The sequence below is a fragment of the Hakea prostrata genome, chromosome 7 (assembly GCF_041222555.1).
Source record: "Hakea prostrata isolate BN-2017 chromosome 7, UWA_Hpros_2, whole genome shotgun sequence".
Lineage (NCBI taxonomy): Eukaryota > Viridiplantae > Streptophyta > Magnoliopsida > Proteales > Proteaceae > Hakea > Hakea prostrata.
This window is the reverse complement of record NC_142606.1, coordinates 54885543-54906614: the sequence shown is the minus strand read 5'-3', so window position 1 is coordinate 54906614 and position 21072 is coordinate 54885543. Positions and strand designations below refer to the sequence as shown.

General features: G+C 37.1%; 1 protein-coding gene across 1 annotated transcript in view; it reads left to right on the top strand.

Moving 5' to 3' along the window:
• The window catches only part of LOC149011402 (DNA repair protein RadA-like protein), a 123405-nt gene that overhangs the window by 31431 nt on the left and 70902 nt on the right, over positions 1-21072 (top strand). Inside the window, exons 4-8 of the mRNA XM_089161846.1 lie at positions 3805-3876; positions 6317-6400; positions 13982-14089; positions 15357-15419; positions 20114-20194. Coding sequence (XP_089017972.1) covers positions 3805-3876; positions 6317-6400; positions 13982-14089; positions 15357-15419; positions 20114-20194 — 408 coding nt within the window. The remainder of the gene's footprint in view (positions 1-3804; positions 3877-6316; positions 6401-13981; positions 14090-15356; positions 15420-20113; positions 20195-21072) is intronic.

The following is a 21072-nucleotide window of genomic DNA, read 5'->3' as shown; positions in this document are numbered from 1 at the left end:
GTCTATTTGAAGTTTCTTCAAATTGCTGCCACTCTGCTTCTCCACTAGAGCTTTAAATTTGACAAACTTTTGAAATGCTTCTGACTTCAACCTCAGAAAATATACCCATATCATCCTACTATAATCATCAACAAAAAGTAAGAAATACTTCCACCCAATGATTCTATTCTTATTGGACCACATAGATCAGCATGCATTAGCTGTAAAGGTGCTGAAGCTCTCCATGACTACCCAACAAGAAATGACCTCTGACTATGTTTGTCATATGCACAACCTTCACACACTTCAGTTAGTTCTTCAATCCGTGGCAAACCACTCACCATATCTTTTTGGTTTAGCAACTTTAAACCCTTAGAATACAATTGACCATATCTAAGATGCCATAATTGTGATGTATCTTTAGATATTGTAGCAAGAACTTGCCCCTCTAGTTTGTTAAAATCAAGTGGAAACATATGATTTTCTGCCATACTAACCTTGCCAGTACATGGTTGGTGTTTTTCTCAGTAATTGTACACATTGTTTCATTAAAAAATATGGATTAACCACTGACCATTTGTTGCCCTACACTTAACAGGTTATGTGCTAATTCTGGTGCATATAGAACATTAGAAATAAATTTCTTTTTGCCAGAATCAGTTCCTACCTCAACCGTACCTCTTCCTTCGACTTGGATCTGCTTGTCATTTCCAAGTCTTATCACCCTTCTTTGTGTTTCATCAAGATTCTTGAATATGGCTCTTGATCCTGTCATGTGGTTTGAGCAGTCACTATCTAATAAACCAAACAGTCTCCTCTTCTCTGTTATGTTCTACTCTAGCCAAGAATAGAAAATCCTCCTCTTCTTCCTTTGTATTTTCAGCAAATTCTGCTTGATTGCTCCTACAATCTGTTGCTAGATGTCTTGGTTTGCTACAGACATAACATCTTCTTTGCTCTATCCAACCTTTGCTTCGACCTCTGCTGCTATATCCTCCACGTGCCCTTCCTCTACTACTTCCTCCTCTTTCTTGATTTGAATCTTTGATCTGTAGGAAGGCTCTTTCTTCATCCTTCTCCAATGATCTATTTAATGTATCCTCATGAGCTTGCAAGGATCCCATCAACTCATCAACAATAAGAGTTGACAAATATTTTGACTCTTCAATGGCACCAACTACATGATCAAATCTTGAATTCAAACTCCTCAAAACCTTAGCTACGACAGTCTCATCAGCGATGGTTTCTCCATAAGACTTCATAAGATTAACTATTGCCTTTGTTCTAGATAGGAAATCTTGGACCGTTTCATTTTTCTGCATAAACAAGGTCTCAAAATCATTTCCTAAAGACTGAAGTTTTACAGTGATTACCTTAGATGATCCTTGGAATTCATTCTACAGTATATTCCAAGCCTCTTTCGCACTCTCAGCTGCTGAAATTCTGGAAAAGATGGTTTCATGAAGACCTTGTTGAATGAAAAACAAAGGCTTTGCATCCTTTTTCTTATTCTCTCTTAGTCTTGCTTCATCATCCGTCCCATTGTATCCCTCATCCACTATGTCCCATAGTTCCTGCGACCTGAAGAGTGTTTTCATTTTGATCTTCCAAAAATCAAAATTTTCTCCTTTGAAGACAGGGATCATCGACTGCTGTGATATGCTTCCCATTGTTGCCATTACTCCTCGTTGATCCTGTCATGTGGTTTGAGCAGCCACTATCTGTAAACCAAACAGTCTCCTCCTCTCTTTTATGTTCCACTCGAGCCATGAATAGAAAATCCTCCTCTTCTTCCTTTGTATCTTTAGCAAATTCCGCTTGATTGCTCTTACAATCCCTTGCTAGATGTTGAAACTAAATAAATTCATGACTCCCCCACACATAAACAGAATTGACCTTTCTAAAACATCTTTACATGATTGTCTTGTGTCACCATAGAGTAAAAAAATTGGCTGAGACATCATTCACATGAACAGTGATGTGAACAGAGTTTTGGCCTTCTTTGCTTCATGATTTGGCATACATCAGTGTTTGTTGCTTTCTTTTCTTAAATTGTAATAATTGCTCATTACAGTAACGTCGTAACCTGCATGATTTGAATCTCAGAGTTGTGCTTTGTCCTCAGCCCCTGATGGGGTATTTATGCTTTCCAATCAGTGGGTAAACAACTCTGAGAAGGAAAAGGAAGAAAGGACAAACACAAAATAGGACTTCTCAAAAAAGACAATTATTACTCATATTGCCCTTTTAATAACTCTCTCCCTCAAGGTGGGGCATAGATATAAAAGATACCCAACTTGGTCAGAATAGGATGAAACATGCATCTAGGTAGCCCTTTGGTGAAAACATTTGCTACTCGACCCTCAGACTTCATAAATGGCATATGGATAATGCTGCTTTCCAATTTCTCTGTGATAAGATGCCTATTAATCTCCACTTTTGTCTTATCTTGTTATACTGGATTATGGGAATGCTTATAGGAAGGTGTATTGGCGATCCTCAAGTAGACCATGTAGCCATAATAGTTCACAAGCCCCTTCAGCCATAGCTTAACTTGCTGCTTCGGCACTAGATCTTGCGACAACATTTTGCTTTTTGTTATGCCAGGTGATCAGATTTCTAGCCTAGACTGGGTCTGTAAGGAGTGGATTCTAACTAAGGGAATCCTATCCATACTGGGATTTTTCAACAACTTGACCAAAACAAAACCTAGAATCATAGCAAGAAATAGACTGAAACTATAGAAGGATCCAGTTTGGAATCTAAGAGTAGATATGGAATCATAGCAAGAAATATACATAAACTAGGGGATTCCCACATAACCTAGAATCATACCCTAACAAGGACTCTTCAAGAACTCACAAAATATAAACTCAAATAAAAAACACTTAAATAGCCTAGTAACAAGCAAAGGAGACACTGACGTTGGATTCCACAAAAATTACTAATGACCAAAATACCACTGGTTCAATTAGGGGCCATAGGGCTTGAGGAAGGTAACCCTAGTCCCTAGGCCCTATGCTGCCCCTGGAAACAGTTTACATCAGAGCCCCATATCGGCTAAACCCTACAACCCTGAACAGCCCCTAATCCCACAACTGCAGGATTTGAAGAGCCCTAATTTTACTACTGATTCAATTGAATTGATCCTGAAGACTGGCCCTCAATTTGGGGGTTATATACGAAGCTGCATAAAGCTTCCTGCGGACCCGCAGTGGGCTAACCCAAAGGCCTTATAAACATGTAGCTTTGAGACCATACAGTTTGAAAAACTTGTTTTGGGTGTGTTATGTGTGAGACAAACTAGTCTGTCACATGAGTGAAGTGTGGAATGTAGTTCTGAATTGACTGAATAGTTTGAGGTTTGTTTATTTATAGAGAAGTTTCTGGATAGATAGAGTTCATAGCAGACAATTCTGCTTAAGCATAAGTTGGGAATTTAAGAGTTAGTATTTTATGCGGGAGTAAAATTGGTGATGTGAGGGATGTATTGCGTGGTAGAATGAGAGAACAGAGAGCTTTTTTATTGGGGGTAGGTGGATGACATATGAAAGTTGGATGAAGGGTAGGTTTCCTCCATCTAAGGGAGGGGGAGACGTATTATGAGAGAGCTATTTTCTCAACCAAAAATGTATTCCAGGGGGCAGTGCATACTTCTATATGATAGTATGATCTGTAAAATATGTGATTGCATTTTATGTTATTGTGAGACATTTGTACATACTTTGTCATGATGAATATAATTGTGTGTTTCTTATCAGATTGGAATGTTAATGCAATTTTCAATAATTCTGTGCTGATCAAATCATATTCTTTTATCTGAAGATTGCTGCAGACCTAGCTGAAGGGGGTGGCATTGGACGGCCAGGTTGCGTTGTGTATGTCTCAGGTGAAGAGGTCAGTTTTGTTAGGATGCTTTTTTTTTTGGGTGGGTATTTTGGGGTTGGGGCGAAGAGTTTAACCTCCCAGACCTGATCCCAGGCAAATTCTGCTCGAATATCCAATCTGAGATTTACTGAAAATTTTTAATTCTTTCTTTCTCAGATGGGGTCAAACTCTAGGTGTAATCACTAAATATGCAGAATATAAGTCTTTCAAAGGATGGGATTCTGTTGGCAGGGCCAGAGACAGTAATTTGAAGAACAATGAAAGCTGAAATTGAAACCCAGAAGTTGTTGAAACTTAAACCAAACTGGAAAATTAAATTAGAGTGAAATCCCTGCTAGGGCTTAATCATAGCTGAGTTGATCACCTTGGTACTGGAATGGTCCAAACTGTAGTTGTTCTCTAGCTGCTGTAGTGGCATCTTCTTAACCTGTGGTTTTGCACATGAATTTCTTGAAAAGCTACCTCTGTGGAAAGTTGTTTGCTCAAACAAATTCAACAAAAATGAGATTGGCTTCTGCCCCACTATCAAAAACTGTAACAACATCTATGAAACCAAGATCATGTATAAGAGTAACCTTTTGCTTTGAGATGGAAGCTTTGTTACCTAGTCCATTTGAGAATGATACAGGACTAATCAGTAAACTCCAACTTTATTATTTGTGTCATCATCATTAGGATCATTATCCACAAAAGATAGCAAACAACAACAACAACAACAAGCCTTATCCTAATTAAATGTGGTCGGCTATATGGATTCTTGCTTTCCAATCAGCTTTGTTTGAGGTCATGCTAGATACAGGGCCTAAGTTATGCATATTCTTTCTCACTGCATCTCTTAAGGTTATTTTAGGTTTGCCCCCAGCTCTTCTAATTCCTTCAATGTGGATTATATCACTTCTCCATAGTCCATACAGGGGTATTTACAAACCGCGGCTAAACATGGCCGTGCCACCTCAAATGACTTTCTTGTAGCTTATCACTTATCGGACCTACTCCCAACCCAACTCTAATATGATCATTCCTTATCTTATCGTTCCTAGTTTTACCACTCATCCATCTTAACATCGTCATTTTTGCTATACTTAATTTATTTGTTTGATGCATTTTAATAGCCCAGTACTCTGCACCATACACTGTAGTTGGTCGAATGATAGTCCTCTAAAAATTTCCCTCTGAGCTTTAAAGGAATACATCTATCACGAAAAACCCTGAACACAACTCTCCACTTCATCTACCCTATCTTAATTCTTTGGGAAACATCATCCTATATACACATTTTTTTTATGATTGAACCAAAGTACCTAAAATAATCACTTTGAGGAACCTCTTTATTATAAAGTTTCACCACCTCATTGTCTGCTCGATTATGACCAAAGTTACAAACTAGATATTCTGTTTGTTCTACTTAGCTTAAAGCCTTTTGATTAAAGTTGCTTTGCATGATTCTAACTTGGTATTAATCCCTACCTATCTCATTTATCAACACAATATTGTTAGCAAAAAGCATACACCCAGGAACCTCATCTTGAATGTCTTTGGTTGATTCATCCATTATAAGTGCAAATAAATATGGACTTAAACCTGATCCTTGATGTGTACTAATTGTAATTACGAATTCATTACCTTGTCTCCCCATTGTTCTTATACTTGTTACTGAACCATAATACATATCCTTAACTATTTCCACATATTTACTTGCAGTATTTTTTTTCTCTAATACCTGCCAAATTAGTGCTCTAGGGACTCTATCATAAGCTTTTTCTAAGTCAATAAAGACCATATGAAGATCTTTCCTACACTCTATAAACCCTTTCCTTAAGTCTCCTAACAAGTTAAATAGCTTCCATTGTAATATTCCCGGAGTGGGCCATTCCCGGGACCAAGGGCGATCCCTAAAATTTATTAAATACAGCAACAAGAACAATAACTAGCCTTACTCTGACTAAGTGGGTCAGCTACATGAATCCTTGCCTTTGAATCAGCCTTATAGTCTATTGGAGGCCATATTAGATACAAGGCCTAGACCATACATATAATTTCTCACCACTTCTCCTTCGGTTATTTTAGACTTGCTCCTAAGTCTTTTAGGTTCTTCAATCTGGATTAAATCACTCCTCCGTACAAGACACTTAAAAACCTCCATTGAATGTCGCCATGTCTCCTCAAACGACTTTCTCGTAGGTTATCTTTATCAGAGCTAATCCCACACCAGGTTTACTCATTCCTTACTTTTAACCTTCTTAGTGTTGCCACTCATATATCTTTGCATTTTCATTTATGCTACATTGAGTTTACCCCTAATATTGTCCTGGAAGACAATAGAAAAGAAAAACTGGGAGTTACTTAACCACCTTGCCCAACCAAAAGGAGAAAAACCGCTCATCCTCTCAAGACTCAGCAGTAAAACTAACTCTTAACAGCTTTATTTATTTTTCATTTTGCATTGCAGAGTGTTGAGCAAATTGGGAGCAGAGCTGACCGTATGTTAATTGGAACGGAGGAACTTTTCTTATATTCGGGTACTGATGTTGAGGTGCATCCTTCTGAAGCTTATGTGTTGTTGATGCTTCCTCATATGCATAACTTATTTTCTCATTAGCAAGTTGTTTGTGATGGTGGGTGGTTTTGATGTTGGTACTATTTCTGATGCACTTGTTGTATTGAATTTTTCTAAAACTGATCTCAATTTTCTAAGCCTCAACTTGAGAACAAATCTCAGTTTACTTCAAGGTTCGTAGTCTTGCTTTCGCTGCTGCCCCAATTCAGCAAGATGGGCCGATCCAAGTACTTTTCCCTGGAAAAGTTGGTCCTAGTTTTTGCCCTATTTTGGCTGTTTTTTGACTTTAGATTTTTGCAAACATCCTATTTAATGCCTAATAAACACAATGGATGAGGTATTTTGCATATAAATCAATGAAAAGTACTCATTCATATCCTACTAACTGAGTGACGTAATCCGTTATGACTTCCAACAAATACGAAGTGTTGTGAATTGTAATCAATGTACTTAAATGTTTCATAAAATCAACATTCCATGACAAACAACTGGATAATCATAAACTAAATAAGCAAAAGGAAACTTGTGCCTAGATTTCCCCTTAAATTTACGATGAGTTCTTAGATGGATCCATCCCATGAGCTACATACTATTGCATTTATCTCAGCCTCTTCTCTTAATGTGCAACATACACATCCCATGACAGTGTGGGACTGGCTATTATGGTAGTCCATAACTGCCCATCAATAGGTCCCATTGTCAACATCAGAGAGAGATCCCATTCTGTAACATTATGAACTAAATCTAATTTAAAAAACATAATCATCATCATCATAAACCACTACAAATATTACATACATACATAAAAGAAAAGGAGAACTGCTGTCATTGGTAGGCCACGCAACACACCACACTTGAACGGTAAACTCAATATTTCATCTGTAGCTTCCGTTGTCGAGTACAAATATATAAAGAAAAGGAAGACAGACACTTGCCAAACTCCATTCTCTATCTTCTGGTCCTATCGGCACAGGTTCCCCTCTAAATGCAAGCTGAAACTGGAGATGGAACAGCAGTGGGACCTGATTCCAAGTAGTAATGACCATTCAATACCTTACCATATCCAATGGTGGCCCAGTCACTATATCTTAAAAAACTCAATGAGTAGAGAAAAATGAATGGTACAGTTTAGATAGCCGTTACTAGATAGAAAGTACATCTGCACACAGGTTAGGGACATGCAGAACAGAAGACAAAAAGATATTGAGAGTTCATGAGATAGAATCTTATGTAGGCTAAATTGAATGAGTGCCAATTCTTCAAAGATTCTTAAGAGAACTAACTAGAATGGGGCCAAGAAAGGAGGCTTATTGAGATTTCACTTATGTCCATTTGGGGGGGGGGGGGGGGGTGATATGGGCTCCTAATGGGATGTTTCATGAATGCTGATGGTGATGGTCAGTGTAGAATGCCTTGGTAATCACACTTGAATGGTTAGCTTTGGTATTAGGGGACATGGGTTATGTTTCAAAGGGTGTCTAGAATACTTGGCCCTTGTAAAATATGGGATAAATTCTTTCTGATGCAGAACTGGAGTCATAGGTGTTAGAATACATTGACGTTTGGATGGAATGCAGGTAAGGGTGTAGGATGAGTTTGGTGGGGTTTGGGTGGCCAAGTTGGAAGATACGAGGGTTCTTGCTTTTGGGGGTTTTAGGTAGTAAAGAAATTCAAGAAAACAAATAAAGTTGATAAGAGAAGGGGGATGGGGTGTAGGCTGCCAGAAACCTGGATGGGGAAGGCTTATGGAGCTTTGGAGTAAATGGTATGGCTTCTTGAAGACTGTCTATTCAGCCATAGCAAGGATCTGGCTTGACTTTATCAAGAGCCTTAATGGAATACGTTACTCTTGGACTTTGTCCCAAGTTGACATAAATCGATTGATGTAAAACCAATTCTAGGGTTGGGGTTTCTTAGGAAAATTCCCTAGAATTTAGGATTTGCCCAAAATCTTCCAGCAAACTAGGTTAAAATATTATGGAATGCCTAGGATTGGTAGAAAGAAAGCTAAATAATTTGTGGACTGTGGAAAAGATGGATATGTATCAAAGGGAAAATTAGGGATAGTCAATATGGGAAGGATTTTGAAACCTCTCTTGAACTCTTTTCCCACTTCTTTTCTTTTTGCTTTTTTTTTTTTTTTTTTTTCTGAATTCTTTTTTCTGTTTCTATTTTTCCGCCAGAGACAGAACCGAAAGAGGGGGGATTTTTGGGGCTCACAGGGGCTGGGATGATTGGAGGAAAGGTCTAAGAGAATTGTAGGAAGGTGGGGAGGGTGATCAAGGGTCTGAAACAGCAGGAGGAACAGGTTTTAGGGCCTGCGTAGGTCTGGAAAGGGTGGTTCTGCTTGTGCAGAACAGGGGAGAGGCAGGGAGTAGCTTGCGGGGGGGGGGGGAGGGGGAGGGTGAGAGAGGAATTGGGGCATTGTTGGAATTGCAGGAAAGGGGAGGGAGATGGGGTGAGGGTTTCCTAGGGTTGCACATGGAAGGGAAGGCATGGGGGATGCATGCAAGTGAGAGAGGAGGCAGGGGAAGGGGCTTCTGTACTTTTTTATTTGCTGGGCTCATGTGGAAGCTTGCTTGACTGCTTGTAGTTGCTGGAATGAAGAAGAAGAAGCTGAAGTCATTGGTAGAGGTGCTGATCCTTTGAGCAAAGATCTTACTCAACCATGGTCCCCTCAACTAGGAAACCATGATTCCCAATCAATTTTATTCAATAATCAGACTTAACGTTACAAAGAAACAATAGGCTTATTTATAGCCTAATAAAGATTCTTAACAGTAAGTGGAATTCCTTAACAAACTTGGATCCCACCACATAATCTGGACTCTTGAAATTGGGATCTAAATAAGACACATGCTGGAAATAAAACATTAAGCTATCCCAAACTCTAATAAGCACATGCCTGAATTCTATTTTTATTAAAACTCTAATGGCACATGTGCTAGAGATTAAAACATGGTTGTCAAGGCGGCAAGGCGACAAAAGCAGTTGGGGCTCTGCCTAGTCGATTAGGCGACAAAGCAGCGCCTAGGCCACAATAAGTCGACCAAAGCGGTTGGGTCAATTTTTTCAATATAACTACTTTTAAACTGATGAATATCTATTATAAGCTAAACAAACATTCAAGAATCACATTCATCCAAAAAAAAAAGAAGCATTCAAGAATCATAATTATGAGAGATTATCCAAAAAAGGAACACAAACATAAGTTCATCTCATAAACATCATAACATATGACTATTACCTATATCAAATTATAAGTATGAAAAAGGAAGTAGTAATTTTACATTTTTACTTATCTCTATGATAGTGTGATGCCAAATAAGTGCCTTGTCAATCTAATGATTCATTGATTCCTGATTTCGAAATGCCTAACTATTAAATTCATATATGGCTTTGTAGAATAAAGTTTAATTGAAAGAAAAAATCAAAGAAAAATATTATTATGTATAAAATGTCAAAAAAAGACTACTTCGGCATCTAGGCAGAAATTAGGCGCACAAGGAGACAAAGTGGTAGTAAATAGGCAAAAAAGCGGTTGAAAAGTTGCATGTCAACAAAGCGGTGCCAAATAAGGCGGTTGAAAAAATGCCTTACCGCTTAGCTGGACGTTTTGACAACCATGCATTAAAATAACCGAGGACCCATAACTAACTCAAAGCAAACTCTAATCAAAAGAAAACTCCTAAAAGATAGGAACCCGCTTTGTTAAAGAGTCTTATCCTATCCACAACTTAGCCAACTCTAACATGACTCAAACTGGACTTCCTGACTGATTGAAACTCTTCAAAAAATAAGGATAAAATTCTGAAAATAAAAACCAGCCACTAAATTAGGGCTAAACTGACCAAAATAGCCATCCTAGAGGGTTCGACCAGCTTGCTTGGTGGGCCTTGGGGCCCACTTTATGGTTCTGCCAATAGTTGTGACAGCAACAACCACACAAAAGAAGTCAAAAGCTTGAGGGGAAAGTAATGTATTAATCAATTGTATCTATTCTTTCCTCAATTGGGGGTTGGAGGGGAGGGTTGAGAGCGGTTGTATAAACAGGCTTTTAATCAGCCTCACAAGTTACAACTCATAATAAAATAGGAGTTGAACTAAAAAAGAAATAGAACTTAAAAACCTAATAGACCTAGGACTCTTACTAGACTTACAACTTGGATGCTTAAAACTTAAATAAAACATAAGAAATGACTATTCTGCCCATAATTCAAGTAGGGCTGATTTACATAATTAGACTAATTAAGTTAATTAATCAACCAATTTTCGTACTTGGGCTTGACACCTAATTTTTAGTCCCGTATATGTTCATGACTGCATAAACTATGGAACAAAGGCCCAAGCATGTCTATTAGTGCCAGATTGATTTCAGAAGAAAATAGTCCAATTCAGTGGTAGATCTGCATCAAAGCTTTACCTAAAAAGATAGAAAGCTACTTATCAGCCACCTGGACCTTGTCCTCGCCAAAAATGAGTTATGGGTATGAAACAAGTCCTTAGGAGCTGGTTACGTGGTTAGAGGCTTAATAATCAGTTAGCCAAGAGGAGCTAGGGTGGGATGAGTTAAGGAACACACCTGATTGGAGTTGGAAGTTTAGTATACAAAGCCATGTAGTAGGTGTACTGATCTGGGTCATCATATATTGGAGATGCCAACTATTCAGCTGAAAATGACACATGTGGTACGACTTAGAAAGATGTGCCTAAGATTGAGTGGAATTATATGTCCCACCTCGCCCCTTCCTTTGGGGCCCCCATGAAGCTTCCAGCAGCTCTTTGTGGTGCAGTGAGGACACCCACAGTAATCACATTTTATGGGGTCATTTGTAGTTGATCCAAGTTTAGTGGTAGAGCTGTAGTATCAATAGATGATCTAGGTTTAGTGATAAGAGTGTGTAGTATCAAGACTCAAGAGTGGGTGAAGTCTGGTCCAACAAGAAAGGGAAGCATGTTCAGTCTGCCATGATTACCATTGGAGGCTGCAGCCTTGTTGGTGGGATGGTGATGTTCTTCAATGAAAGGGGGGGGGGGGGTGGAATACATGCCTAAAGAGCATAGTTGTCAAAGTGTTTGGGGCTCTATCTAGGCAACAAAGTGGCGCTTAGGCGGCAATAAAGCGACTAAAGCGGTTGGGTCAAAAGTTTTAATACAACTACTTTTTAATATAAATATTTTTTATAATAAGCTAAACAAACACTAAACAATCATGTTCATTAAAAAAAAAAGCACTCAAGAATCACAATTATGAAAAATTATCCAAAAAAAGAATACAAACATAACTTCATCTCATCAAGCATCATAACAATAACTATGTACTATATCAGTAATCAATGTGAAAATGAAAGAAGTAATTTTACATTCTTACTTAACTCTGTGAATAATATTCGAATTGGAATCAGAATTGATGTATCCATTTTTTCCTTTTTTTACCAAACAATGTTGACATGATAAATTAATAGATCTCATTATTCTGATTTCCAAGTCATTGTTTATTTAATGATTCATTAATTATCGATGTTAAGTATGGCTCATGCTTCACATTTTGTTGCGGACAGGCACTTTGGGCCTCGGAGTTCATTTGCAAATTGGGCCTCAACTCCGAAATGACTCACCTATTTAAATTGATATACGGTTTTTTAGGATAAATTATGATTAAAAAAAAAAAAAAAAAATAACAAATTACAAAATGTAAATAAAGTGGCTTCTTTAGTGTCTAGGCGGCAAAAAATCAGTCTGTCAATTAAGCGGTAAAAAATTAAGCGGCTTAAAAACCGCTTTGCTCCCTAGGCGGACGCTTTGACAACTATGCTAACGAGAGGTTGTGCTTTAAGAAGATTTGGTAAAATAGATTGGTTTGTGGATAGTAACAGAGGCCCTGTTGTTTATAAGATGGACAAAGGTTACAAATACGGTATGCTAAGTCAGAATATGGTCAACCCTACGTAAACCAAATTTACACCCGTATGTAGCTCATGCTGTCAACAGATATAACCAAACTTTTTGTTGGCCCCATTCTTTGAGAGTTCTACTACATTAAAACTTAAAATGAATATAGAGGTTTGTTTGTGTTATGCATGTTATGTTGGGTGAGAAGAGCTCTAGGAAGTTTGAAGGGAAAGTAAGCCGAGAAGGTTGGTGAATTTAGTGGTGCAGGATTTTGCCATCGAAGGGTTTAAAATTTCTGGAACTGGCTTTTCTCAAAAATGACCCTATGTTGATGAGGAGGTTGGGGCTTAGGTGAGTGTGCGTTCACAAAGAAAACCCAAAGAGATGTTTGGCTGAAGCCTAGCTCCGGATGGGTAAAATTAAAGTAGACACTAGTTCCATTGACAACCCAAGGGATGCAGTTGAAGGAACATTCTGAGAAATTCTGAGGCTTTTGTAACAGAAAATTTCAGAAATTTGGTGGATGTAAAAACAATCTTTCAGGTGAATTTGAAGCTTTTATAAGAGTTTGAAACTAATCATGGAATTGGGGCTTAAGAGGGTGTGGATTGAATGTGGTTCTGCTTCAGTTGTCACTATAGTTCAAAACAGAAACATCCTTTGTTTTTTTCTACCCAGGTGGTAGAATATGGAGCAATTTCTATAGGGTATTCAATGGAATATTTCTCATTGTCTTAGATAAGCTAATCTAATAGCAGATATTGGCCACATCAGCAGCTAAAAATCAGATACGGATGGAAGAATGGCATCTTTTTGTAGATCATGAGTCAAGAAGAGATGCAGAGTGTCGATTCAGATTTAAATTCTGATTTACATGGTATCAGAGTTCTATTCTCACTTTTTTGTTGGAGCGTAGGGTGTTATTTCTACCATCGGCCCAATAAATTCTCTTTTCCATCTTAATACAAATTACCTGTTACCTGGGGGAAAAAAAAGAAAAAGAAAAAGAAAAACTTAAAATTGATAATGTATTACTTGAGAAGTGTTAGAATATCACCTTCTATTTTAGCTTTGGTTTCTATTATAGTTACTTTCTATTTTGGTTACTTTCTATTTTTCTTGTCGTTTGGTTGACAAATAATAAACTAAGACTTGATTTTACATTATAAATAAAGTATTAGGGGAGAGCCCATATATACATGCCATCTCTCTCCCTCCTCCTTCTTCTTCTTCTTCTTTCTAAATTTCCATTTAGTCCCTAGGTTGATTACAGGTGTGGAAATTCTAACATGGTATCAAAGCAAGTTTAATTAGCCTAGGGACTGTTTTTTCTCTCTTGACTGCTCAGTTTTTCTTCTTTTGTTTCCTCCCTGCCTTTTTCTTATCTAGGGCAGCCCCAACCTTCTCTGCAGTAATTGTGTAAATGGTTGTTCTTCTTCTTTGACTGTTGAAGGATTAAATATCTGTGTATTACTACTACAAAAGGTCCAGGAGTTCTGGAGATGTGTCTACCTATTTGATTCACCTAGACTGCTAGAAAAACTTCTCCAAAATAGAAACTTTTGCAACTTGTGCCAGGGCTGCTGCAATTCTCAACAGAAAGCATTGCTGATTATGTTATGCATTTATCTTTCTTCTCATATTAATTTTCATGTTTTATTTCAGGACATATTAGAAAAGATCCTTCCCCTCAAGCCCCGGGCGCTAATTGTTGATTCCATTCAGACAGTTTATTTACAAGGAGTGACTGGGAATGCTGGAAGTGTCTCACAGGTTGAATATTTCTTTTGATTTGGTTGGGTTGTTTTGTTTAATTTTGTCTGTCAAGAAGTTAGTCATGCTTTGGCTGGCGCATCAAGGTAGAGTTTTTGAATGCGAAAGACCTGATGTGTTTCGTTGGTCTTTAGTCCCAACTTTGAACATCTTTTGCAAGGTTTTAACATATTAGGGCTACAACCTAGTGCAAGTCCTTTATAATTGGATTTCATATTCAGGTCCTGTTTGAAATGCATACTCCTCCATATCTGGCTTTTCAACCAGATAAAGGTGTAAGCAAAACTGGTTGGCCAACCTTAAAAGATTCTGCCTCTGAAGGAAAAACCATTGAAAATATCAGTTATTTAGAGGTTGGGATATATAGTTCCTTATGGAGATTTATCATCTCAAAACAGTCTTTTCATGGATTTGTAATTTGTTTCTGAAAATATGTCCCAAGGATTTGATTGAATACAGGTGGAGTACTCCATTCTAGTTGACGTTAGCTAAACTAAGTTGTTTCAGTTCAAAATTTCCAATAGAATTTGAATTTTGTTTGGACTGTACTTTCAATGTGTGCAGCCAAATTGAATAGCACATTTTGGATTTGACTTTGGCGTGTCATCCATTTTGTTGCTCTTGTATTAGTAGTTATTCCTTAGATTGTATTTGTTGCAGAATCTAGCATACCAAATGCATTGGTGGGCAATGGCCACAAGCACCATCCAGGAGCCTAGGCTATGCCTTGGATTATATTTAAGAACATCAAATGGTTCAGTCATTCCCAGAGTCTATCTGTTAATCAGCATCAAGTTTACATGATTAAGGTGATTCTATATCATGCTTTTGCAAGATGACGTTATGTGTTTGAAAACCAAATTTCATCATCCTTTGTAACTCTATCCTCGGCACAAATTGATGCTCAGTTGCCAATTTCCAAATAACCGACTTTGATGGGGGATGCCTTCTTGTGATTAGAGGGCGCCATACCATATCACTGTTCAAGTGGAAGGTGGTTAAAAAATGGGTCTAGGGTTTCATGAAATTACAAGAGGGCCATTTCATGGTAAGTGTATCTAGGTGGATACTACCCTTTTTGGTATATTGAACTTATTTAGGGCAAATCCCTAGTAGTTTTGAGCTGAAACTTGGAGAGTTGTCAAATCTTTTATCATAAGGATGGCCATGTAGTAAGTTGTGTGGGACAAAGTTCACAATCCAGTGACATCTAATGTTCCCCATCCTTTTGATCTAATGTGATAGTGTTTTCCCCCAATTTTTACAGGTCAAGGATTGCACCTCAGCATTCTTGCGTTTTGCTAAGAGGACAGATATTCCAGTGTTGTTGGTAAGTTAACCACTTTTGATCTTTGGTTGATCATGCCATGACTTGTTTTTAGCATTGAACACATCAAAACTCAGTTTATTGGATTCCACAGGAGCTTGATGTATAGATGGCATAGACTCTTCTTAATGGCATCGACTTATATACCTCCTGGTTATTGAACAAATCAACAAACGTAGAAGGTGATTGAAAACAGAAAATTCAAAATCCTCTAGAGCCAACAATGAGTGAATATGCAGTTGACGTTTTTTTGTGTGGAATTTACAAATCTAGCTTTCCCAAAATCGTTAGTCAATTATTCCTTTTCAATGGTTTATGATTAACAAATGTGGAGTCTATTACTTATGTAATCTAATAGGCGATATTCTTACGTTTTGCTGCTGTAAAACCAGAAAAGAAAAAAAGGTTCCAGATGAGCTCCCATTCTGCGGCATGGTGGCAGGACCAAGGTTGAAAATCTCCATTTTGAGGCTGGTTTCAGCTAGCCTTGAAATGAAGATATGGCCAAAATTTTGGCAAGATGGGCTGAAACCAAGTATTTTTCCCTGGAGGTTCCAGTCCCTGGTTTTGGCTGTTTTTTGACCTGTGTTTTTGCGTACACCATATCTAAATCTTGATAAAAACAATGGATTATGTATTTCATGTTCCTACCAATTGAGAGACATGTGATTTGTTGCCACCAAGGAAAAAATATCGATCGATATGGGAATTTCGACTGAAACTGGATACTTTTTATCCGGCTCTTGAAAAGTCAATTTTGAGCCTCAAATGCACTCAAATTGATTTGGATTTTTGCATACTACCTATTTCAAACATAATAAACACTATAGAACTACTAGTTTACTAAAAAACTACTGAAAATGTAACATCCAAGTTATTAGCTGTCAGTGGCCTCCCAAGTTCCCAAGCTATGTCTGACATCTTTAAAAGAGAGTGCCTGATACAAGAAACACACACTAAGTATCTTGAAAAGCTCCACAATATGCTCCAAAAATGACATACATGCTTCTAATAATAACCTCCTATTTTTAAATATATAAAAAAAAATTTGTATAACTATATAAGTATTTTTTTAATCATATAAAATAATTTTAAAATATATAAAATGCACACAAACTATCTTAAAAATATCCACAACATGCTCCAAAAATTGCATACATGCTTCCACTAATACTCTGCTATTTTAAAATTTAAAACAGAAATTAATTAATTTTTTTAATATTTAAATATATATTTTTAATTATTTAAATATATATTAAATACAGTAAAATTACATAATTAACAGAAAAAAATATTAATTCAACACCATCACAGCAATATTGTGTCTCAACTCTCACATACATTCATTTGAAGCTTATACATGTACTATACATATACATTTTTAGCAATATACATAATTTAGTAAATAATTTTTAATAACAGAAAAATAAAAAAATAGTAGGAAGAATAAAAAAATAATTTTGACATTACAAATTCATAGATCAACACTCTAAAGTAAACATACATAAATTTGGAAGCAATCTAACATGATTTAAGGCACAAATGAAACAAAAATAAAAAAAATGAGGAAGTTGATTACTCACCTTGCAAGATTTGAGGAAATACACAAATGGAGGAGCAAATCAAGTGTTTGAAAGAAATGGAGTACTAGAAATTAGGTGTAGAACGGGATGAAAGCAAGAGAAATCACCAAAAATTTCAAAAGGGGGTCAAAATGCAGAGGGCGATATCGCTTGAAATGAAGATATAGCGTTGGTAGGTCGAAACTGGGTCGATTTTGGGTATTTTATAACCTGTGTAAGTAACATTCGGCCCGATATGGTATTGGGCCGATATTTCGACTCGTATCGACCGATAAACGATATTGTACACTTTTCGATCCTACAACTACATTTCGTTTCGATTTCAAAATTTGCAAACATATCGATCGATATTTCGACCATATTGATCGATTTTTGTTCCATGGTTGCCACAAGTGCAAAGAGTCGTGGTCTAATGTACTTTACACATTTAATACAGTCAACATTCTATGACAAACAAGATGATGTATAAACTGAATTGAATGTCATCTATCATGTATAAGTAGTAATTTTTGTTCAAGGTACATTGTATGGAAATTAGTTCTTTACAACAAGAACAACAACAACAAGAACAACAAGCCTTATCCCAATTAAATGGGGTTGGCTACATGGATTCTTGCCTTCCAATCAGTTTTGTTTGAGGCCATGCTAGATACAAGGCCTAAGCTATGCATACCCTTTTTCACCACTTCTTTTAAGGTTATCTTAAGTCTACCCCTATCTCTTCTAGTTCCTTCAATCTGAATTATATCACTTCTCTGTAGAGGGGCATTTATAAGTCTCCATTGAACATGGCCGTGCCACCTCAAATGACTTTTGCAAAGCTTATCACTTATGGGAGCAACTCCCAGACCAACTCTAATATGATAATTCCTTATGTTATCCTTCCTAGTTTTGCCACTCACCATCTTAGCATCCTCATTTTTGCTACACTAAGTTCATCTATATGATTCTTTTTAAAAGCCCAACACTATACACCGTACATCAAAGCTGGTCGACTGACAATCCTATAGAATTTTCCTTAAGCTTTAATGGAATACGTAGATCACACAAGACCTCAGACGCACCTCTCCACTTCATCTAACCTATTTTAATTCATTTGGAAATGTCATCCTCTATATTACCTCTTTTATTTATGATTGAACCTAAGTACCTAAAATAATCACCCTGAGAAATCTCCTTATCGTCAAGTTTCACCACCTCATCGTCTACCCGATCATGACTAAAGTTACAAACTAGATATTCTATCTTCATTCTACTTAATTTAAAACCTCTTGATTCCAAAGATGCTCACCATGATTCTAACTTGGTATTAATCCCCACTTAAGTCTCATCTATCAACACGATATCATCAGCAAAAAACATACACCAAGGGACCTTGTCTTGAATGTCTTTGGTTAATTCATCCATTACAAGTGCAAATAAATATGGGTTTAAAGTTGATCCTTGATGTAGCCCAACTGTAATTGAGAATTCATTACTTTGTCCCCCCATTGTTCTTACACTTGTCACTGAACCATCATACATATCCTTAACTATGTCTACATATTTACTTGCAACACTTCTTTTCTCTAGTACTTGCCAAATTATCGCTCTAGGAACTCTATCGTAAGCTTTGTCTAGGTCAATTCTTTAAATCAGAAAATTAAAAAGAATATTAGGACTACTCAAAAAGAAAAATATTTTTTCTGAGTTACATGTTTTCCTGGATCAGGCCCCAAAGTAAACATATATTGGTTGAACAAGAACTAACGTGTATTGATGGGTCAACTATCAAAAATTCAAGAATGGGAAAAACACATACACCTTTCTTCAAATGAGCTTTAGTCCACTTTTATCTGGCAAATGTGAGGAAGAATCACAAAGGGGTGGAGCGAATTGCAAGGAATATGGAGGTATTTCTTTGAAAATGCCATTGGGACCCTTGAGATGGTCGAAACAAGGGAGATGATTGAGATGAGATCTATGAAACAGGTTAATAATAAGATTCATTTTGACTAAATTTGCTAAAATGAGTTCAATAATTTGGACTGAAACTAATCGAGATCCAACACTTTTGCAAGTCCCCATGTGTTTTATCTCCTTTTTTTTTTCCCCACAGAACCAAAATTTGGGCAAGGGCTGAAATCTGTGAAAGTTGAATCATGGGCAGCATCCCTAGGGAATTGGTCCCACTTACCTCATTCCTCTTAATATCTCATCTGAAAGAATCTCAATACTCATTTGTAGACATCTTAAAATCCTCCTGTTTTATCAATAACACAGTAGTCCAGATACCTAAATTAGGACTCTAAAACAGAACTAATTAAATAAACTGGACTTGGTCACTAATAATATTCAATTCAGGGGTAGGAATGACCAATCTACCCCTTGGATGGATTCAGCCCCTCTTTGTTGGGCCAAACATCCGAATAGGCTTGGGCCTCTTTTGGGGCTGCCTGGGTGCTGGATACATCATCCTGCCCATGTGGTGTGATATGGGGTCCAAGCCGTCACACCTTGGGGTTGCCTAGATAGACTTAGCAGCTAACTTTCTGCATGCACATAAAGCGGCTCATCATTGAGGCCTTTCAAAAACACCTTGGCTCTGGTGCTTTGACGACTATGCTTAAAATTAGATTCATGCGCAAGAAAGGATAACCCAATCAACCCAATAGGTAACTTAAACTGACTAGGAAACTGAATTGGACTCAAGACAGAAACCTAAGTCATCCCCATTAAACAATTAAAATAAAATGCTTAAAAGATTCCCTCAGACTAGTAAAGGAACTATTCTAATTGATCAAATCAAACTGTTGGTTCGAACCAGCAAAACTGGTTTAATCTTTTAAGCACAAAAATAACCCAAAGTATATTTGGGCCCAACATGTTCATAAGGAAGCTGGGCTAAAAAAACCAACTTGTATAGAACCTAAACATAGACTTCATCCTGGGAAAAGAAGCACAAATTGGTTGAAGAATCAGCATTGTCATTTGTCCTGTAAATTGTAATATATTAGTACTTGTTTTATTTTTCTATCTGATCAAGTCATCATCCATTTTTTGGTTCAATATCAAACTTCTTTTGGAACTGGCAATCCTTTTTAGGAGGTCATGCTTGTTTTCATGTTTTTTCAGATTGGGCATGTGACAAAGACGGGGGATATTGCTGGACCTCGTGTCTTGGAGCACATTGTTGATGTTGTTCTATACATGGAAGTTTGTACCCATTTCATTGTGCTTTATTTTCTGTCATTTCTGAATATATTTTAGCAGCATTTTATCGTTGTTATAGCTGGTCAGGTCAGGGTTCTAAATCTTGGTTTCTGCATTGCTTCAAAACAAGTCAAAACTTGCTACTTTTTGGGTAAAATTCAATGTGTGATGGCTTGTTGAAAGACCCGAAACTGGTTGAAACTACTAAACAGGGTTGGTTGAAATTGGCAAATTGGTCACAACCTTGTGTTTTTTTTTGGGTCGAAAATGGTGAAATTTTGAAATATTGGCAAAAACTGGTCTAATTTTTCCCCCTTCTAAATTCCCAAGATTTTGTCTTGGTTACTTGTGATTTGTGAAACCAAGATATCTCAGTAAAAACCACATTTGTTTTCTTGATGCTAATGATGATCCTGCATTATAGTATCTTTCTATTCTTAAGTAATGGTAGATGATGATATTCTGCCCAATGCAGATTCCAGTGACATTAAAAGTGGCATCTTTTTAAAACTAGGGTCATGTGAAAAGAGTCTCTTGGATGATTGGCTCTATGCTTTGGAAGATGATCTGAAATTCTGACTAACTTGAAAGGAATTTAGAAGGAGAGAAAATATTGACACTGGACCAGGTCTATGAAATCCCAGTACTTGTGTTGTCAGCATAGTTGATCACTATTCAATTGTATAATAGAGAATCCTGTTGAGATCCTGAAAAAATATGAGCGTTGAAATTAGTTAGGGTATTACTGGGAAAGCAGAGTAAAATACAGGAGATTCTGAAACTTCTTAATATGGGTTCATCATGATTTTCTGTTAAGGGGTTGGTCTTCAGTAAACGCTATTTGCATATGGAAGCTTCTATGCCATCTGTTTATTTAGTTG